Source organism: Emydura macquarii, unplaced genomic scaffold (genome assembly GCF_026122565.2).
Source record: "Emydura macquarii macquarii isolate MOO-44397 ecotype Brisbane River unplaced genomic scaffold, CSIRO-AGI_Emac_v2 contig_2897, whole genome shotgun sequence".
In the NCBI taxonomy this organism is placed as follows: domain Eukaryota; kingdom Metazoa; phylum Chordata; order Testudines; family Chelidae; genus Emydura; species Emydura macquarii.
This window is the reverse complement of record NW_027133034.1, coordinates 44,679,914-44,702,853: the sequence shown is the minus strand read 5'-3', so window position 1 is coordinate 44,702,853 and position 22,940 is coordinate 44,679,914. Positions and strand designations below refer to the sequence as shown.

Sequence of the window (22,940 nt, the reverse complement as noted above, 5' to 3'; positions counted from 1 at the left end):
TCCATTCATCCAACCTATACTTCTTTAACTTGCTGGCAAGAATACTGTGGGAGACCATATCAAAAGCTTTGCTAAAATCAAGGTATATCATGTCCACTGCTTTCCCCACATCCACAAAGCCAGTTATTTCCTTACAGAAGGCAATCGGGTTTGTCAGGCATGGCTTGCACTTGGAAAATCCATGCTGACTGTTCCTGATCATCTTCCTCTCCTCCAAGTGCTTCAAAATGGATTCCTTGAGGCCCTGCTCCATGATTTTTCTGGGGACTGAGGTGAGGGTGACTGTTCTATAGTTCCCTGGATCCTTCTCCTCCCCTTTTTTAAAGATGGGCACTATATTTTCCTTTTTCCATTTGTCCAGAACTTCCCCCATTCACCACAGGTTTTCAAAGATAATGGCCAATGACTCTGCAATCACATCAGCCAACTCCCTCAGCACTCTCGGGTGCAATGTACCCGGCCCCATTTTATACCATTTAATACCATTTTACTGGAATGGTCTTATTATGATTCTGTTCCTGGGGGAAAAAAGAGTTCTGTGTCAGATACTAAAAATGACTTCTATGACTTCCCTTCTCTCTGCCTCCTACTAATTCTTTCCCGTCTTCTGAGACCTTCCACCTATGCTTTCAGCTGCTCAACTCTCTTCCATACAATGTTTTCCAACTGCTCCCTTGTGTCACCCCTTCTGGTACACAGATATCTATCACTGATGCATTATCTTAGCAGTGTATCACATTTTATTTTTAATTAGTGGGGCAGTTGGCCTCCTCTAAAGGTATTAGAATGGTTCTGAACTGACTATCTGGGGATACTGAAGATTAGTGCAGTTAGCACCCTTCAGCAGCAGGCTCAGAACTTCATTATGCCAAACATTGGCTCTATAATACTATGTTTTATTTATCCTGTAGCATGGTGGTTTAGAACTTTGCATGCTTAAATGATTACTGAAAATGTTTTTGTTTTGTGTTTTCTGAGCCTAGGACTTTGCTGATGGTTATATGAGTAAAACACACTTCCAAATGAAAAATGGAAGTACCCCATCAGTTCTCAGGGACAGCACTAAGGAAAGTGATGAGCAAACATGGATACATGTTGAGGTAAGTACAGTTTTCTGTATTGATTCGTCTTTAACTTGTGTATATAAAATAAATTGTGAGCAAAATGTTTTTTCTATTGTTGTTTAGAAAATAAAACAACAAAACCCACTTTTGTACCTGGAATACTAGCATGCCCTGAGAATATTCAGGTTTTGAATTATCAGTGGGTTTGAACAATCTTCATATAAAATCTTATCCTCTTCCTTCCAGTTTGTACACGAATTGGTGGAGGAAACAGAGAGGCTCCGAGGTTTTATATACACATATATCCTCATCATAGAAGGACAGTACTTTTTTGTTTCATGATTTACCAATATTAAGGAAATACTGACTTCTTAAAAAACTGAACATCAAGTTTTAATTACCTAAGAGCTAAATGTTGTTGTTCAAGGAAAAAACTGAGGTCACTATTTATTTACCTTGAGGGACAGTAAATCTTGTTATTTACTGAAATAATAAGTCAGTATATGAATTGTGAATATTTTAAAATATTATATATATAATTATATATACATAATATATATATAATACATATATTTTATATATCTGGAAATCACTACCATTGTGGCATCAATTTCTTAAATATATAGTGCTATTTTTTTCTAAATTAACTTTTAAAAGGGGAAAGTAAAGTTGGAGGTCCTAATTTTTTGCTGAACTTGGGATGAACTTATTTAAATATGTGGTCTGATTGCTTGACATTGCTTTAGACTTTTGTATTATTGACCAACCAGAAGATACACATTAGAAACATATTGTGTTGTTACTTGACTATTTTCAGCCAGTCATAAGCCAGGGTTTTTCTCATATGCAAATTAATAATTTATGTCCTTTATATTGTGTATTGTGTTGGACTGACTGACATGCCTTAATGTAGTCCAGTCACTTTTATCTGTGTCATACCTTCAGCCTTTTCACTAGCACATTAACCTTTTCCCAGATACCGTGATACAGTACCTTTTTTAATGTTCTAATGTTTATTTTTTTAGTCTGTTTAGTGAATGGTATGTGCCCATTGTCATGACATCTAGACTTGGTATAAATTAGACTCCAATACAGTCAGCATTATTGTATTATATTGTTTGATAGGTCGTAGCCAGAAGCAAATGACATATGACATCTGCATGACAACTGAAGCATTTTAAATTTATTTTTTAGATGAATTTTAGTTTTTCGAAAAATGAGAGCTAACAGCACTTGCTCCAGACTGATGTGATTTAGTTATCTCTCACAATTCTGACAGTATTCTTCAATCCTGACCTATATGAACCCATCACTGTTTATGTATTGAATTACTTTTGAACAGAAACTGACTATTGTGCCAAATTCTTGTTACTTTTTTATTGTAATGAATTAACTGTCTTTGAGTGAGTGTTTTGAATCAGCACCTCTTAAAGCTATTGAGTCTAACTCTCAAAAGAAACACCAGTTCTAGAGGGAGTGACAAGGCAAAAAAATGGTTTATAGAGCTAATTTTTTTAATGTCCTGAAACGTGGAATGCAAATATCAAACAACATATTATTTCAGGATCCTAATATGTACTATTTAAAATGCCTTAAAAGATTCTGTAGGTCTTATTATCTGTGCTCACCTAATTTGTAATAGCGCTTCTTATATTTAAAAAAGTGGTAAATTAAAACATTAATCAAAATATGTCTCATTTAGTTTGATTGGTGTGAGGGTGAAGTGACTAAGATCTGTGATATGTGGTGATTGCTGACTTAGGATCTAGTAAACAGTCTGTGGTGGGATGTTAAAATCAGGAATATAAATATCTGGTTTGATTATTGTGAGAGCCATCAGATAATTTGCTAAAAGGCATGTAGACATGAAGATAATATTTTAATAAGTGTTGGGGAGGAGTCTGGTACATGTTAGTAACAAAGTTGTAGAGAAATTCAGCGAAGAGGTTCTCGAAGATGAAACTTAGATTATCAGAAAGAAGGAATAAATCTAGAGCCTCTGTGATTCCAGGGAATAGAGACTCCTAATGCATGGAAGAGAAGAGGATGCAGAGAAGAAGTGTTTAAGTTTAATATGTTTGGATAATATTTTGGGATGAGAGCCCTGTACAGAATGGACGCTCTCCATCTGAACCAAAAAGGAACCAGGTTGCTAACAACCAAATTATTTAAAATAGAAAATGGGGGGAAGCAGTCAGGTGTTAAACAATGAAATCTGCTGTGGATGATTGAAACTATATGAAATGATGGTTGCAAAGAGAAAAAAGGCTGGAGAAGGACAACTCTGCTCTAGTAAAGTAATCCACACGCTGGTGCAATGTTCTATCATTTTATACCTGAGGTGTTGAAGTCACTCGTTACTATTGTTCTAGAAGATATTGTTGCTACCTTGACCATTGTCAACATTCTTGTTTTATCATCACTAAGGCTAGTTTTCCATTGCAAAAAATTGGTAAAATCATGGCACTGTTGGTAAAAACGAAAAAGTCACGGTCTTAGATGGAAAAATAAGTCATGAAAATTTTTTTCAGATGAGGTTTTTTATTTAAAAATTGTACTAAAATATTAGTCATTAAATTAGAAAAATTACACAAAATGTATAGAATATTGCTCTTTTTGTCAGATAACTTTTGTTTTGATAAAGCATGTTTTTAATTAATTATTAAATTATATGATTTTATAGATATGTCATCTCTAAACACATCTCTTTATAAATAAATAGTTCTGCAGAAAACTATTTGTTGGCAAGACTTAGGAAGACAGCACTACTTTGGTTACATGTTGTTCACATTTGGAACATATTTTTATTATCAGAAGGGCTAGAAACTTTTATATTTGAAAGCTAATAGTGCTCCATAAAGAACTGTTGACTCCATGACAAATTGTAACAGTCTGATAACTATATTATCTTAGCCATTGCTATTCAGCTCTAGATTCCTGGATTGGATCTCCATTATTGTATCTGTATTCTCATTACATGAGGATTATGCTCCTACAATTTCTATTTCCTGATCCTCTCCACCAAGTTTTCTTATAGCAACCCTGTTTGTACCTGGTCCATTGTCAGTTTCCTGTGTAGGTGGATAGACCTAGCTGATAAATTTAGAATGTTGAGAAAAATCGGGGAAGCAACACAGCCTTCTAAACATTGATCATAGTGACTTTAAGTTTTCAAATATAAATTGATTGACCAGTGCCTCAGGATCTAGTTTGTAGAAACTATTTTTGATAACATACAGTTGCTTCTTGGAATGGCTCTTTCTGGCTACTCTGGCGTCCTGAATGACACACGGGTTTGTTTGGGAATTGTATGGTTCAGCAACTAAATAACTGTCTCCATAATATAATTTAGATGTTCTCATAGGAGAGATCACACTGAGAGGGATTACTGTGATGCTAAACTTCAATAACTTTAAAAATTTGAGATAGTTTTCTAATTAGAGATAGCCTGAAGGGAAAAGTCCATAGAATCAACAATGAAGCTACTTAAGAATACTTTATTAGAGGAACAGAAATTATGCATAGCCCAGAAAAACAACAACAAAGCAAAAAGGCAAGGAAAAAACCCACTATGGTTACGTGGCAGGGACAAGAGTATATTCAGCCCATACAGGCATTCTCTAAATAATGGGAATCCAGTACAATGGATGCTAATAAAACAGAACTTCACTTTTAGTAGGCAAAATGGAAACTAAGAGGAAATTTGAAGAGCAAATTGCTGATAATAGAAGGAAATATAATAAAACTATCCATTACATGAGTGTAACTTGCATTTAAGTAATTGAATTAAAAAAATTAAAGCACCGCAGAACTAAGAGGATGTTGAATGAGTCAGTGGGAATGCTATAGTAGGGGAAAATGGTATAATGGGCTACTCAAAGAGGATATTGAAATTGCAGCGAAGCTAAACTATTTCCAGTTTGTTTTAATTTTCCCAAACATACTATACTATAACTCTGTTTTACATAAACAAATATAAAATGTATGAATGCAAACCACTTTACAAGAGTATGCCGTGTATCTGTATTGAATCAGTTATCAGGATGGATACAATTGCCAACATTAACAAAGAGAAGTGTGCTAAACTTATACTAGTCCTCAAAAAAATAGATCAAATCATTTGATAAACTGTTTTAGAAAGTTACCTTTTCAAGCTTTGCCAAATCTTTCTGACTGTTGTATGATACCAGTCTAAATGCTTTTGGCCAGATCTTGTAGTTGGATTGGTAAACAATGAAAGGGTCAATTCTACAGAGCAGTCTGCGTCATGTGGTAAACTTGGCCCAATTAACAAAACATGTTTTAATAAAGTAAATGTAAGGAATACATTTAGGAACAAAAGTGAAGTTCTGTCCCCATTAATGTCAGTGGGAGTTTTGCCACTGACTTCTTTGGGGCCAGGATTTTACTCCAGTAATGTAGGTCACATTTGCAGGATTGAGGACTGTATTTTGGAAAGCAGTGACACAGGCTTGGTCTACACTCAAATTTAGGTAGATGGAGGCCACCTTACGTTGACCTAATAGTGTATGCTTCTACGCAACCAGGTCCCTTCCACTGACCTAACTCACCTGTAACGTCAACTTAACATCCACCTCCGTGAGAAGTGTTGTGCTTAAGTCGATGTTGATGGGTCAACAGAGAGGCAGTATAGATACAGCATTGTGTAAGTCGACTGAATTGGCCGCCAGGAGGTAACCTGTCAATACTCTGCTGTGACTGCTCTGGAGATTGTTTTCAACTCTGCTGCATAGTAGCCAGGTATACAGAAAACAGCCCATCCCCATTAAAGCCCCGGGAACTTTTGAATTCCCATTTCCTGTTTGATCAGTGTGGAGAGCTCGCCAGCGCAACTGATCATGGCAACTCAACACCCCAAATGTGCTCCATCCTGGAGTACACAGGAGGTGGTGGATCTTACTGGTCTGTGGGGAGAAGTCTGTGCAGGCCCAACCCTGATCCAGCTGAAGAAACTGGAATCTATTAAAAGATTACACGGGACAGGGGGACGAAGAGTTATCCCAGGGATATGCAGATGTGCTACATGAAAATCAAAGTTCTTTTCAAAAAATTTCAGCAGGCGTACCAGAAGACTGAAGAAACTTAATCTATTTTGTTTATTCAAGAGAACATTAAGAATTTATTTGATCATTGTTTATAAGTACCTACATAGAGAGAAGATTTCTGATAGTTGAGGTCTCTTCAATCTAGCAGACAATGGCATAACAAGATCTAGGGAATGGAAACTGAAGCTAGATAAATTCAAACTAGAATTAAGGCACACTTTTTTTAAAGTGGGGATATTTAATTGTTGGAACAATGTATCTAGGAACGTGGTGGATTTTCCATCATTTGAAGTCTTTAAGGTTGGATGCCTTTCTGAAAGGGATCCTGTAGTTTGACCTAGTTATAGGCGTGGTGCAGGATTCCTTTGATGACGTTCTATGGCCTCTTTTATGCAATAGGTTAGACTAGATGATCTTAGTCGTCCATTCTCATGTTAAAACCTATTGTGTTCCTCAGTCTAGCTCCTTTGCACCTGTTAAGATCAGGAAGAAATCTCACACTGATAGTACTGCAGATTGTGGGTGTATTTTAATGTGATCTTTGACTTTCTCTGAAGCAATCATGAATGTAGAATGTAGAATGATGTAGAATACATGGATTACTGATCTGTTTTAGTATAGGAATTCTTGTGTTCCCAATGCAACATTGAAGCAACCCAAACAATCATTGGATAGACACGTGTATACCTGTAGAAAACTATACCTCAAGGCATATCATCTGTGGGCCTTTGTCCTGGTTATACTGAAGTCAATAGGAATTATGCCCTAGAACTAGACTGGCTGAAAGCGATCCATATCAATAGAGGATCTGAAAGACAATGGAAATCCCAGTGGCTGGGACATTAACACCTACCAACCAACAACCCAGAAGAAGGAGATTTAACCCTTACATGAGTTGTTAGAGAAGTTCCTGCCCTAGTTTAATCAGTTGCTCTTCTGATTCTGTAAATATTTTTGTCAATTTGAAAATGACACAAAATACCGAGATTAGGATTTCCCAGAATTTAGATGTGTGATTCAATACATTCTCTTTTACATCCTGCTGTTTTCTAGTTTAAGTAATTCACAACAGGTAGAGTGAGTTTTCTGTCATGGATAAAACTATTCAAATTATTATTATTTATTGTTTGTATTACTGTATCATCTAGGAGCCGCAATCATAGACCAGAGCCCACATTATAGTAGGGGCTGTATGAACATACAAGAAAAACACAGCACCTGTGTCATAAATCCATAGGGATCTGTGCTATGCTCCTGCTTTTAAACAGTCCCTAGGAGGTAACTCTTCAGTGTGCCTGACCCTGCAGGCATCCTACTGTTCTGCAAGTGGAGGCCACACAGCCTCAATGACTCCTGAGACTGAGCCTCTGTACTCCAGCACTCCTGTTTCAAATATGAGCTCTGCCCACCAAGTCCAACTCCAAAAGACTCTTGGTCAGAGACGTTCTGCCCTGTTCAAGGATCAGTGCACCTCAGCAAGTATTTGCAGTGACACCAGACAGAGTAGGATTTATTAGTCAACTGGAAGGAATACAGCATGAGGAAATCCTCAGGTTAGCACAGAGAAGCACAAGTTAAGATAGAGTGCAGACTGGCCAACCTCAGGACTCCACCCATCCAAACTGCTGTCTCTTTGTCTGTCAGTCCCCATGAGAGCCCTATGTCTCTCCAAAGGCCAGTGCTTAACACAACCACCTGACACCTTCCCTTTTGTTCTTCAGATCAGGGCCTTTGCTCTGCTTCGTTGCAGTGAGAGGGTGGAAAATCTCCTTCTTTTGGATTGTTGGTTGGTAGGTGTGAATGTCCCGGCCACTGGGGTTCCCACTGTCTTTTGGATCCTCTATTGATATGGATTGCTTTCAGCCAGTCCTTAATGAGCCATTAATACCATCCGAGAAAGTTACATGACACAAACACATTCATGTCTCCTGCTTTTCCCCAGGAACATTTCAATCCTACTGCACCCACTGGGTAAGAATAGCAAATCAAGTCACTGCCATGCACATCATTCATAAAAATACTACAGAAAATATCCATTTCTTCGCACCCTGTCCCAAAGATAATTCCACAAAATCATGTTTCACTTATTTTGTTGTGGGCCTAGGAAGCCCAATAAACTTAAATACTGGCCTTCATCCTATGCTTTAGTATTTACCATCAACTTAATCCAACCCCAGCATTTTATTAAATGCTATGTTAACACCTTTCCTTTCGATCGGAGGGCAGAACTACTATCATTATTGTGTTTTATGACCAGCACTGTACAGGACTCAAAATGAAGACAGTCCTGCCCTGAAGAGCTTACAGCCTCCAAAGGGCAAAAATAGGAAAACCTGGATTCATTTTATAAATTCTATTTTCTTATTAGTCAGATGGCCTAGGGGATGAACTTACTTGGAGTAATAATTCTATGTGTGTGGTTTGCCTCAGTTCTTGCAGAAAAAGTGAGTCATTGTGAAACCATTTCTGAAGCTACCGTCATGGCTACTTTATGAATCAGCAGGCAAGCTGGGAATGCTGAAGGACAGTCCTCTCCTTTAGCAAATGGAACATTTACTTTACAGTTGGGCTGGTTAAAGTTATACATTTATTCCAGCATGAGGCCAACCCCATATGCCTGTGTAGGTTGTTATAATGGGAATTCTGCCTGTATGAGAGAACGTGGGACTGACTCAGACATCTCTCTCGTATTTCGGAATACGAATTAATCTTACTGTTCAGCTATGCGGTTGTGAAATGTTTCATAAATGTGAAAATTCCAGTTCTCTGTAATGATTAATCATTTTTCTCCAAACAAAACCAGTATTTTTAGAATAAAAACAATTCTCTCTTTTGTGCCAAAGTAAATAAGAGGAACAAAAATGTAAACATTTGCACAACCACAGCATTTGTTAGATGGTAAAAAATGTGAAGTAAAAACCTAACAAACAGTACTTAAGAAAAAAATGTAAATACATTTAATGGAACCCAGCATTGGGTAGGAACAGAAAAAGGGATCTTAATAAAAAGAGAAGAAATCCCAAGTATTATACACTGATCAAGGACATAATGGAGGCTTTGTCATGAACCCAGAGTAAGGGGCAACCCAACTTCCCCAGAAGCAGCTCAGAGAATCACAAACTCCCACCCAGTTTCCCTGATGATCTGGGATGGGAGTAAACTCTGATGCATTTATTATTGGCACAGCATATGTTCCCCAGAACAGCTATGCTGGCTGCCATGTTGTGGGAGGGGGAGGGAGAGCCAAAACTCTGTTCAGTCTCTTCCTGCCCACCTACATGAGGAATCTAGAAGATCCGTAGAGTCTGCTTCATCTTCTTTGTTGCTACTTGTGATAAAGTTAGCTAGTATTGTGGTATAAATTGTCTTGGATCCCTTTATGCCCTTGCACTGCCAATGGGGTGACCAGATGTCCCGATTTTATAGGGACAGTCCTGATATCCGGAGCTTTTCCTTATATAGGCACCTATTACCTCCCCACCTCTTGTCCTGATTTTTCACACTTGCTATCTGGTCACCCTAACTGTCATACCAGCCAGGCCACTATTTGGCCCGAAATTAGAAAGTTCATTCTGCATTTTCTTTTCTAGCATGTTCCAAGAGTGTCCATTTTCCTGTCTATATGACTTTTTGGAAATGCCAGGGCCTAGAACTGAATATCAAATTGGAGCAGGGGATGGAACCCCATCAAAAAATAAAATCGAGTATAATTTCTAGCTTTTTCCTGAGACACTTCATATTCTGAGACTTAAATCTTCTCTGATTTCTTGTACCCTGCTTAGAACACTCAGATACTTCTGATTTTGTCAGTGCATTAATTTGAGAATTGACTTAGTCCTTACCAGTCCACAGAAAAATATGTCCTATGTGAATTTGATTAACTGGTGTATTACTAGGAAAAAAAATGACAGAAGACTCATATTATTTTAGAAACATCAAAACTAGAAGAAACTTGTATACTCATTATACCCTCTCCTTGACCTGAAAAAAATCCCAAGAAAGAAAAAACTTTTTGTTGACAGAGGAAAGAAAGAGGTGGCAATTCATGCACCACATATTCCCAACCTTTGGAGTCTTAAGTATGACATTCTTGATGAAATGTCTAAATTCTAATGGAATGGCCTAAATGTTTCTACTCTTTTGAAGACCTAGAAGCATGATAAGCTCTCTCCTCCTCCCGACAAACTTCTCTGTATCAGGACACAGTCAGTTTGTTATCCCTGGCAAGTCTGGTTAATAGCACTGACATGTAGCCCCCAGCAGCTAGATAACATGCTACTGGCATGATTATTGTTGTGTGTGGTGGGGCTCTGATCTTGTTTCTCCTCTATCTTTAAGTATTCTTTGATTTCTGTTCTGTTTTACCCAGTAGAATATGCTTAATAAGCTTCCACAAACCTTAGAAAGAATATCAAAGAAAATATATAAATTAATTATGAAGCTTTTGGGAGAACTGAAGCACATCGTATGACCTCCAAAAATGATCTCCCTCTAGTTAGCATGTTAGTGTAGAGTGATTTAAACTTTTTATCTGCTATCATAGCATTCAAAGCTGTCACTTAATATTAACAAATAAACTCCACATCAAACGAATTTTTAAAAAGTTCTAATATCAATTTTGTTACTGAATGTGACAGTTCAGTTAAAGTAGTAGAGGTTTGAAGACAAGACATAATCTCAGCAGCATACCCTCTTCAACTCCCATGGTAAATAAACCTCATCTTGTTTATGAAGCAAACATCATTCAAATTGTGGTAAGTGAAGAGAGTTTTCCTATACCTGAACTTTGAAAACCCAATAATGCTCCAATATAACAAAGGTATTTATAATCTCTCTGATATGATCTTGTGATCAAGACATTAAAAAAGAAATACAGAGGCTGCAACTTAGTGTTTATTTAATGTAGTTTCTTGTGCCATTTAGAATGTTTACTATATAAATTAATACTCTAAGGTTTTCAAAAACGGGTGTATAAACTTAAATATGAATGTAGACACCTTTTTAGGGGGGACAGATAACATTCTGATGTGTGACCGTACCAAACATAGAGAGACAAACATTTTTGGAAGTTTGGGCTGAGTTTTTTAAATTATTGCCTATATTTAATTCTGCAAGTCATTTCATCTAAGGACTTATCTTTCAAAGAAAAAAACCTTATGATTTGATTATATCAGTTTATTAAAAATGTCTTTTAAAATGCATTATGTCATTCTGAAAAGGTAAATATTTTTTTAAATTGAGGCTACCCCTATTGCCAGTCCTGTATTCACCTTATGAACTATACAGACTGATTTACCTAAAATTGCATATAATGTCATATGTGACAAGTTGCAGGGGCCTGTAAGTCAAGACTTAGATCTGAAATTTAAATGATCCATTCTGCTTTTTCCTTCAGTTTTATTGGGGAAGTGTCCTTTTATGTAAGACAGAAGTTATTCAGACTCAGATTTTAAATGGGCATGTACATGACTTAAACACATGCAACCCCTGATGTTTGGGAAGAAATTGGAGATTCCAATTCATACAGTTATGCCAGTGGAAAAACTTGTGAGAGATCAGAAACTGTCCTTAAATTTCCAATTTAAAAAAAAAAAATGTGTGTGTGTGTGTGTGTATATTTATATTTGTATATTTATACAAACACACACACATGCTCTTGTCTAGTGATTTCTATTTAAGGCTGGTCTAAAAACAGATCTTTCTTGTCCACAGCTTTTGATACATATCTGTAGTCAACATTCACCATTAATTAAAAACAAAACTCAGTGATTTGTGACTCCAGTATAGTTTCACTTTTTTAATGAAAAGCAAAAGTTAAACTGAGATGCTACAGCTGGGAAAGTTATTGAAAGTGACAGTCGTGTTGATATTTCCTTATTTAGTCCTGTGGCATCAGAGACCTATTGTTAAGGTCCCACTTGAATTGCAGGATGATTGTCAAAAAACTGCATCTGAGTTGCAGACATGCTGTGGAAAATTGCGTAATAATGGACCTTGTTATTTGTGGTAATAAAGTCCATTATTACTTTTCCATGATTTTCTGCTCTCGGCCGATCAGGACTGTGAGCGGTGACTTGGTGCTGACAGTGGGAACATGGGGCTTACAGCAGGGTCTCCCACTTTTGGCCCCAGGGCAGCTGGAGCTCCCACTGTCAGCCCCACGCCTGGTGTGGCTCCCGTTGTCAAAGTCGTGGTGGAAGCTCAATATTGTGGAAACCGCAATTTCACCAGTATCACAAGTTAAGTAGGGTATTAGGTATAGTGTATTATTTAAAATGTTACAGTTATAATGCCTTTTGTAACAAATTAACAGTATGCTGTTTCATGTGCACTGATATACTGGGGAAAAATATGGATCCATTCAATAGATTCATTGCAATTGGAGCTTTGGAATTTACACTATGATCTTTGTATTTTGGTAAAACTATAAAATATATAGTATAATAATAATTTCATCTTGTGTGGGGAAGGTAGCTGTTGCTACGTAGCTTGAAAGATCTGTGTTTGATAAAAACACTGACCAGCCACTGCACCACACAGTTACCCAATGAAGCCTCCATAATTGGATTTTTCAGGATTTGAAAGAGGCTTCAGACTGTAGATGCTGAGCAGTGTTTTTATTAAATATAACTTCTAAATGGGGGTAGACCCATGGCTAAAAGCTCAATAAAATACATAAAAGAGCAGTGTTACTCTGAATTTTACTCTGACAATTTGCTTTATCTCTCAGTTGTGCAGGCTTGCATAATAAGCCTAAAATGCTTGTTTCTTTTGAATTCTGATCATCTGTGCTCTCTTTGCTTTCTATACTTTCATCATTGTTGTAGGTTATTACTAGTAGCTTTGGTTTTAGTAGCATACTTCAATAATATACTTCAGAAGTCAGCAGTATATGTGAAAAATATGTTGGTGACAATCTCTCAGAATGGATTGTTGTTAATTTCATTGAGATTTACAAAATACAAAGGGAGTTCCCTATAAATACATAAATGAAAACTGACAGAGTGATGTCAAAAATTATAAGAATGGTATTAATGTTAAAATATCATCTGCATTCCTAAAAATAATTACATTATATATACTTAGAATTATCTACCCCCTTAAAGTAATGGGTTGTGAAGATCAGGGATTTTCTATATTTAATTGAGCAATAAATATTTGGGAAGAAATTATGTAGGACTAAACTGTGCCCTGACTAGCACAGGGAACAGAGATGTAAATGAGCTACTCACATCTTAGGTAGTAGCACAGGAGTAGAAGTAGACTTTGCAGAGTGTTACATTTCTTTCTCTCTCTCTCTCTCTCTCTCACACACACGCACACACACACACACACACGGCACAAGTCAGGTCTGAGGGACATTGGAAGAAAGGGTGGGAAAGAGCTCCACCTCCAAAACATGGGGAGCAAAGCTGCATCAGCATGTCAGGCAGCGTACACTGTGCCAGGTATAGACTGCGCGGTTAACTCCATCCCAGGAGCAGCGGGAGCCAGGAAGAAAATTGTGACACTCTAGTCACAGTCGCCTTCCTGAACTGTTCCACGGACATCACAACAATGCACTGCCCCTTACTTAGGGCTGATGATTATCTCAAAATCTATCCCTTATTGTCAGATGCTTATAGCATGAACTCATGACCACAAAGTATGTAGTATTTCCCAATACAGTTTTATCAAAAGTATAATCTAATTCAAAGTAACTGTTAACTGTCTATAGTGAGACACAAAATGCCTGTTTTTTTCCAGTCTTGCATTTACCTTCCTTTGACTCTTTTAAAATAAGTTGTAATAGTGCAGTAATGCGCTGTATTTATCCTATAGGGCAGTGCCACTCCCATGAGTCCCACTCTAATGTCATTTTGCTACATTCCTCTGTTCTGCACACTCCTGTATGCACAGCAGCACTCTAAATCCATCTTTCAAGTCTACATACCTGTTTTGCTCACTTTTGGCAGATAATATTGTAGATTAAGGATGAATATGCAAACCTTTTAGTGAACAACATTTCTTTGATAAGTAGGTAGGATGGCCAAACTTCCACACGCTTTGTTCAGACTTGCAAAGCCTATATCTAATTGTTAATTTGTAAAAATAATAACATTATTGTCCTATTTATAACCTATAATATAAAACAAAACTAATACCCTATTGTGGTGCTCTCCTTATGGCAGCATGGGAGTAGAAGCAGACTTTGCAGAATGTTACATTTCTCACACACACAACACACACATGCAGAGCATGATTTGTTACCTCTCTGCCTCAGCAAGAGAGAGCTTTTCTGGGACTTAAATTTTGCATCATTTCCCTACCACATCAGTCTGTCCACCTCATCAACAAGCTGCTTGAAACACTGCCAGTTTTAACTTTGCCATGCAAGCAATGATCTGTGAATCCCAGTTCTGAGTTCCTGAGAGTCATCTCTCTGCGATGTCCAGGCCCTCTCACTGGACATTGACAGAAATTATTAACTGTGCTGCTTCCAAAGAGACAGTGTAGATTAGTTGAGGAATCACTCTTTACTTCAGTATACAGCACTGAGATGGTTTTCAGTAAAACTAAGAATAATTTATGAATAAAGAATAGAGATTTTAAGTGATACTAAGCAAGAACAAAACAGACAGGCATGGTTATAAACAAAACAAAACATGGTTTCGAGTGACTAAAACATAATTTTAGCACGTTATGATCTTTGCCTAAGCAGATGTCTTACTATATCAAGTTACCAGCATCTCTAGCCCTCCAGGCCAAAGGATCACAAAATCAGAGGGTGCTGTCCTCTTTGTTTCCTAAATGATGGATAACTAGAATGTCTTTTTGCTCCCCTTATATTTCCCAAAGTCCATTGTCTTTGCCTCAGACTCTGTTCTCTGGTGTGTTCACTAAGTTATTTCCTCTGCCACTTGTTAGTTTGATTGCTTTGTTTATCTTATATGTAAATGTGCTTTCATTGTCCTCTGCCTGTGATTAAGTCAGTCAGACTGGTAAAGCCACATTCCTGTCTAGCGCAGATTTAATTTATGCACTGCCTCCAAAACACATTTTAAGAACATATTTCCAGCACACATACATAACTCTTTATACACACCCCACATACATCACTCAGTGATATTTCTGACCAGTGCATCACCAGTTTACATTTGATACCTTACAAGATACCTTTTGGATACATATTATGACAACAGTGTCTTGGGGGTAGTGAGTATGTCTGGCCTGATACTAGTTACAGTATAGTGGGCCCTCTACCAGTGACATTGAGGGGCTCTTAAGGTGACGTATGTTACCTTTTGAAAAAGAATTTGTTATGTTAATACATTGTATCTTTTGGTTTTGTTGCATTATTTGCAGCAATCAAACTTTAAATCTATTATAGAGAATTGTAAGCAGAGAATGAACTTTAACTGAAAAGTTTAAAAGAATATGTGATCTCAAAATGTACAATTTCTTTTTTTTCCCTTGAAGGTTAAGGACAGACTCTTGTAATCCTGATTTTTTTTCTTTAGTTTTTTACCTTTAAGATCCCCAAATCTTTGTTATTGTCCTCTCAGCTGAGGAGAGCTGGCTGTTGCTCCCTTTGGAGCTCATCATTTTTGCTCTTGAACTGTTGAGAAGGATCACTGCAAAGGTATGTGAAGCAATTTCTTGTCCCATCTTGGACAGAGCTTGCTTGTCTACTCAGCATTCCTATTCTGGACTAGCCTGGTAGTGAAGGAATGAGGCGGGGTCTTGAATTCCTTTTCCTTATGGTAAAATCTTGGTCTATCACTAAATCACTCAGCTGGCCTCACTATATATTTTTTAAATTCATCCCCCTTTGGGCTTGTTTTAATGTTTGGGACTGTGGCTCTTCAACGTCCATCAAGAGGTCAGAACATGAAGTCACTCTCAAGTTTAGTGTCAAATCTATGCCATAGTTTTGTGTGATTTTTGAGATCAAGTCTTTCCTAGATGTATTTAATCTGCATTAGTGTTGATTGAGAATTGGGAACTTGCATTGATAGAAAAATGTGTTCCATAAATATAAAACATGTTGGTCAGCAATACCTATAACTTACCCCGCCTCATTTGGATGTTCAAATTCATCATCACTACTATCATGGCAAATCCCAAAGGTATGTAGGCTTCTTGTAGATTGACCTTGTAACTATTCTACACTATGTGTAGCGGGTAGGTCACCTCCCTACTGTTCCCAACGGCTGTCGTACCTAACTGCTCTGTCAAGCCCTCACACATTCCTTTACTCAGATATCCACTCCAAATGGGGTTCACTTTATTGGGGTACCCCAGGTCTCCCAGGCCCTGAAACACAGGCTGACAGAAAGGCTTTAAAACAAAACAGAAAAACAGTTTCACGTGCTGTGAAGTTCTGGCCATCTCTTTTTCTCAGGTGCTGTACTTCCTCTCCTCTCAACCACAGGCACATTCCCCAGAGTCCTCTTCAGTCAGAGCCTTTTTACCAGACTGTTCTGATTCCCTGGCAACCTGTTTCCATTTCTCCCTGCCTGGAACCCTTTATGGACAGGCCTAACTCACCCAACCTCATCTGGATTGTACTGCGTGGGTGTCCCTGCTCAGGCAACCCTTTCTTTCTCAGCCAAAGAACCTGCAAAACTCCTGTCTCCAGGCACCCCCTCTCCTTTTAACCATCATTCCCATTCGACCCCAGCTGGGACTAGTAATGACCTAGCTAGCTGCAGGTGTCTCTCATTGGACTCAGTTAACACTCTGTTATAAGAAAGCTGTTGGTCACAGGGGACTTGGCCCTGATCACTCTAAAAGGGATAGCGTACCAACCAGATCGATCTCTAACTAAGTTCTTAAGATACTCTGTCTGGAGAGTCAACCTACATCCATCCTTGACAATCTTATTGTGCACTGAAGCTTTTGGTGACCACATGATCACTTTGTAATGGGTTTCCTTGATAAACATACTTTATAATTTGTTGGTCTTCCATCTTAATAATATATCCATACCTAGAAACCCACTGAAACGGAACCGGTACTGATGGAGGTAGTTGCTGGGTTCAGCTACGAATAAGCTCGTTGCTGATGTCGCCCTGCCCCTTAGCATGGAGCAGCTGGCAACGATGATGGGAGAATTGAAAATGTTAGTCCAATGCTCTTCAGCCTTCCTTAGCCCCATATTTCACTGCTGTACAATAGAGTTGTTAGAACTCTGGTTCTATAATCCACAGATTTGTAGCAAGCTTGATGTCACAATGATTCTGCAGGGGCTGCTGAAAGACCCAAAACATGGCTTCAGCTGCTGCTATACAAGTGTCCACGTCTTTTGATCATCCTTCAGCACTGTCTGATGTTCCCAAAGTGTGGATGTTTTTTGGGAGGAGACAATTTTTGGTTTATATGTAAGGATATGTACTCTCTGTAAATGATGTAGCTATGGCAATCTACAGGTTTGTGCTCCTGTACTTTTTTCAGTTTGATACACAGCAAAGTGTTAAAATTCAGCACTAGTGTAAGTGGGTGCAACTCCACTATCTTCAAGGTTGTTAGTACAGCTTACAATAAGGATGAATGTGGCTGATGGTGTGTGACAGCTGAGCCTGGACATATGAAAAAATATGACTTATTACTTGACTTCATCTTGTTACAGTTGTGTAATCTTCCAGTTCCAGCTAGCCAGGGACTTGCTCAAACATGTCTCAGACACGTTTATTAACAATTTAAATTAAATTTAAATTTAAATCATGGTTTAAGTGGGTTGTGCCTGAGATAGTGGAAGTAGATTCAAAGTAAAGGAAAAATTGCTTACATGTGTGTCAGAGGACAGGGAACTACATTGTTTAGCATAAACTGACATCTGTAACTGAAGGTTTTCATCTTTCTGAATAAGCAGATTTCCCATGATGATCTCTGGTGGTAGCAGAAGAGCCCAATCATTTGAACTGAATTCAAATAGCATTTACTATTCTGCCTGAATTTGGGGGAATGATTTCATGCCATATGATAGATAAGATTAAGTGTTGCAAGCCGAAAAAGAAGACAATGAAACAAAAAGACCCTCCTTGGGAGAGAGGAGATGCATGTTTCTTTGGGATAGGTGATAAAATGGGATACAGAAAGACAGCCAGCCTTTATGATGGGAGAGAGACAAAACCGAAGACTTTTCCAAAGAATAATGGGCAGCCTCAGATGAACGAACAAGTGAACAGTTTGCTTAGAGTAATGAATGCCTCTGAAAACAGCAAGTTTGCAGGCACCAGATGGAAGAAGAACATTACTGCAATTCCTGCATCCCATTGTGCAACAGCCAACAGAGCTGTTAAAGCTTTCTGGTGATTTCTAAGCTGTTTAATGTGCTTTTCTTTGAAGGTGTTTTGCATTTCCCTGTCAGTTTGTGTGCTAGGTTCAGCTGTCTTAGAAACAAATTTTATTGGCAAATTATCAGAATAGGGGAAAATAATTAAATATAAATGGAATACACGTTTAATCGTATATTACATAAAAAGTCACTTCTTTCTTGCACATGAAGCTTATGTTACAAAATTTGGAAATATTTATTTACAGGACTAGAGAAAAATTGTTTACTGGCACATTTTTGGTGCAAAATTGTGTCCTATGATCAATACCAAACATTTGAATTAATGTTAGAAGAAAAAAAGTTAATCTGAATCCAAACATCATCAACTTTGAAAGTTACTGTGTGTGTTGTGTTTTTTTGCAGTGCAGCGTTCAGTTCTAGTTCCAAGAGATCTCCACTAACAATACTGAAAGCAGAATCTTGCAATATCTAAGCCCAGTAGGTCTAGCTAGGGCAGATATTTCAATTTTCATTCTAAATTTCCTTGCTTGTGTTAGCTAATATCACAGCCTTAACATTACTTTAACTGAGAATTACTGGAACTAATTTGTAAGTGAGTGACATCTGGACACTGGTTAATTTTCTAGGTTAAGAAGTGGCCACTGAAAGGCATCATTCTATGAAGAAGGGAGGGTCTAAGGTGACTGAAAGATGGGGACAGGATGGGATTATTAGGAAGAGCAGGTCTCTGTATCTGGTCTTTTCCCCTTCTCCTGCCAGTTCCCTCATCTCCTACCTTGCTTTTCTGATGTACATGACTCCCCTGTTGCCAATTTCCTCATCTCTCCTCAGGATGAGAACCAGCAGGGGAAAGACTAGGTAAATCTAAAGTGGAGGCTGTGAGTACAAAAGAGACCTGAGCAGATCAGTGAAAGGACACAGGAATAGAAGTGCTGAGAGATAGCCAGGGAGCATGAGACTCTCTGCCTGCATGATCTTTTGACCCTCATAAGAATGGTTATGGAAGGGTTAGGGAGTTCTGTTCAGAGAAAGAGAATCAGTTAGGAGTGGGAGAGGGAGGCTTAATTCTTGCTGGAACAAAGAAGGGGAGAGAGGCTAAGAAACTGCAAAAGAATGTATTAGTCTCTCTGAACAGAACACAGCTAAAAATCTACCATGGATTGATGTACCATATTGAAAAGTCTAAAGGATTCCAAATGCATCTATTTTAAACCAATAACTACTAAGACACAAAATATAGATTTCCTCTAATTTATTGTGTGGCTCATTATAGGCGGTGCTAGTAGTGATGTCTATAGCTAAGGTTGCCCAACATTTTCCATTATAAAATCCTATTTACAACTTCGTTGAACTTCAGTTCTTCAGGCTGAAGTTTTCCATGCCAGGTGTCTGCCTCAGGATGAATTTTTTTGGAAAGTTTCAACAAAAAACACTCTGCTGTTTCCAAGACAAGATTAGGGAAAAATAACTTGTCCAGATTTGGACAAGTCATAAGCCTCTGAAAAAATCACAGTTCACACATGGTGAACAGAGATTTGTTAGAGTTTGGTAGTTCTCCAAAGATTCTCTCTTCACGGGGCATGGTCCATCCCAAGGCTGCATGTACTGACTTTTGCTGCAGTAACTCCTCCTGGCAGCCGGACACAACTGTGGTGTCAGGCACCAGGACTGAAAACACAGAGACAATCTCTCCTGTGCTCTGTGTTTACACTTCTGGGACCCAGGAGAAGAAAGAAGCCACCTGACTGGAATGTAGACATAGTGGTGAGTAGAGACCAGCATGGAAAGAGAGACAAGGTGGGTGGGTAGGTGGAGTGGTTATAGAAATCCTGGTCTTCCACATTTACCAAAGAGGACTGGGATGTTTTGCAGTAGGGAGTTGAATAAACTAGATGAACTATCTAGTTGCTGCTTAAAGCATTGCTGTTTTTGTTTATGTCCTCACACTACATGATGTCAGAAGTGAGTGGATCCCTCTCTCTAAAGAAGGAGTAAAGGAAAGAAAAGAGACCTTCAGATTGCCAGATTGATGAGTAAGCAGGGAAAGTGGTTAATCAGGGAGGAGCCCTGTGAAAGCAGCTGCAGGGAGGAGGCAAAGTCCTCTCTCAGTGCAGCAGTGGAGCCCTTAGGACAAATGGCTGTTAGACAAGTTTAATTTTAGCAACTGAAGCAACTGGCCTTTCTGAATCTATAGAAGTTTAGTAATTCTGAGTGGCTTCTGGTTTAACAGAGAAAGCACAAAAGTATCAGGTAAATCCCTGATATTTGCTATGGATGATGCTGAAAATTGTATCTTGGGTGCCCTACCCCTCACTGATGAGGAAAAGAAAGAATACCCGAAGTGAAAGAGGCTTTTGATTCCCATTTAATAGGCAGACAGAAAATTATATATGAAAGGACCTAATTTAATAGGAAGCATCAGGAACAAGGGAAAACAGCTGAGACTTTTATTACTGCAGTTCATAGTCTTGCTGAACATCGCATATATGGAATATTAAACGAACTAATAGGAGACAGGATAGTTGTTGGAATAACAACCAGTTTATCAGCACAGCTTCAGTTGGACTCAATAAACAGCATGTTGGATTCAATGATCAGTGCTGCCCTTCATATCGTAACTAGTGCGACCTGAATAACTCCAGTTTCCAACCTTCCTGTTCCTCACTGGCATTGCTTCCCAGTGATTAGGTGTGAGGGCAAGGTCCTGACTGCATTACTGTGCACAGCCAACTATCAAGATAGTTTACTTCACAATTTAATCTGAAAGCCACATCAAAAATGCTGATTTAAAGTCAAGATGCCCCTTTTCTGAAATAGTTGACAGAACATCAGATGTGACCTAAAGAACAGTAGCAGCAGGTGGTGTGGGATTATATTTTGGATCAGTGGTGCATTTCTTGGAAGATAAACAACACAGATCTGCATCCCTTAGTCTCTGGATCAGCTCTTGCATGTCATTCAGAATGACTATATGAACCAAAAGATCCTTCTTCATTGCAACAGGATACATTGTGGTGACAGGCAGTTTAACTTACATCTTTACTATTGGGGTTTCTTTAGCTCCCCATGCTTCCCCTGTGGAGTTCAAGAACAGCAGGCCATCTGATTATGGACTGCTCTCTATCATCTTGATGGTGGATGGATGCCCTTGTCATCTCTGGATGATTCTGCTGTGATAGAATGACTACATCATTTATCCAGCATCTCACTGTTTGTGCCATCAGAAGCTATGTGCCAGAAGTTAGACCCAGATCTCACACTAGCAAAAGCAAACTGAGAATTCTACAGCAAACTGAGAATGCAAGAAACCATAAAGAAACAGCAATGTGATTTGCATGCTAGTAGTATGGGGGGAGTGCATCAAATAATACTGAAATATTAAAGATAAATGTTTATTTGGAGAGCAGCAGATAAAATGTGTAGGATACATAATTAGCGATCAGGGAATTCAGCCGGATTCAGACAAACTGAAGACATTACTCACTTTACCAGAACCCAAAGATGTTTTTGCTGAAAGAAGTTTCCTGGGCATGACAAATCATTTTGGGAAATTCTTACCAAATGTAGTTCATCTAACAAAACTGGGAAGAGAGCTCTTGAATGGTACAGAACAAAATGTATTTAATACAGTAATTAGTTTATTGAATTTTGTGTTTTGGCACAATATTCAGTAAACTATCCAACAACGGTAGCAGTGGACACATCTCCATATGGTTTAGGAGCAGTGGTCACACAAAAGCAGCCTGAAGGAGACCAGAGACCTGTTACATTCATATCAAGAAGCCTCACAGAAACCAAATAGCCGTATGCTCAAGGAGAAAAGGAAGCTCTAGCAGTCACTTGGGCCTGTCAACAGCTCAGTGCATATCTGTTTGTCTTGAATTTTAATATAGAAACAGACCATAAGCTCTTAGTGGGATTGTTGGTTCAAAACCAAATGGTGACTTTCCATTTAGTATTCAAAGATTTTGACTATGGCTGCTGCAGTTTTCTTTCAGCATTGAAAACGCACCAGAAAAGCAATCATAGTAGCAGACACTCTATCGAGAGCCCTAATTTAGCAGCCACCAGAGAAAGAAGAAAAGGCTTTTAGAGAAATATGTCATAGTATACATTGACCTTGTTCTGGCAGCAATTCCAGCATCTGCCAGCTGACTCAGCAAATTAAAGATGAACAACTAAAATATGACTCAGTTCTGCCAAAGAGGGTGAGGTTGAAGGAGGCAGCTTCTAATAGACCTACTACTGTTCAGGCAGGACCAAAATAACCTTCACATGACTGGTAGCCTGCTTGTGAAGGACAACACATTCTTATCCCTGTGGTACTTCAGAAAGAGATGCTCTCCAAAATCCATGAGAGGCACCCAAGTATAGAATCGTAGGAGTGAAAAGGACCTCGAGAGTTCTTTTAGTCCAGTCCCTTGCACTCAAGGCAGGACTAAGCATTATCTAGACCATCCTTGACAGGTGTTTGTCTAACCGGCTCTTAAAAATCTCCAATGACAGAGATTCCACAACCTCCCTAGGCAC

General features: G+C 38.4%; 1 protein-coding gene across 4 annotated transcripts in view; it reads left to right on the top strand.

The window, feature by feature from the left end:
- The window catches only part of ATG10 (autophagy related 10), a 116,540-nt gene that overhangs the window by 6,017 nt on the left and 87,583 nt on the right, over window positions 1-22,940 (top strand). For 3 of the 4 annotated variants that reach the window (XM_067568961.1, XM_067568962.1, XM_067568964.1), the window contains exon 3: window positions 984-1,100. In XM_067568961.1, coding sequence (XP_067425062.1) covers window positions 984-1,100 — 117 coding nt within the window. Of the gene's footprint in view, window positions 1-978; window positions 1,101-22,940 lie in introns of all 4 variants that reach the window. The other variant, XM_067568963.1, reaches the window with a different exon arrangement.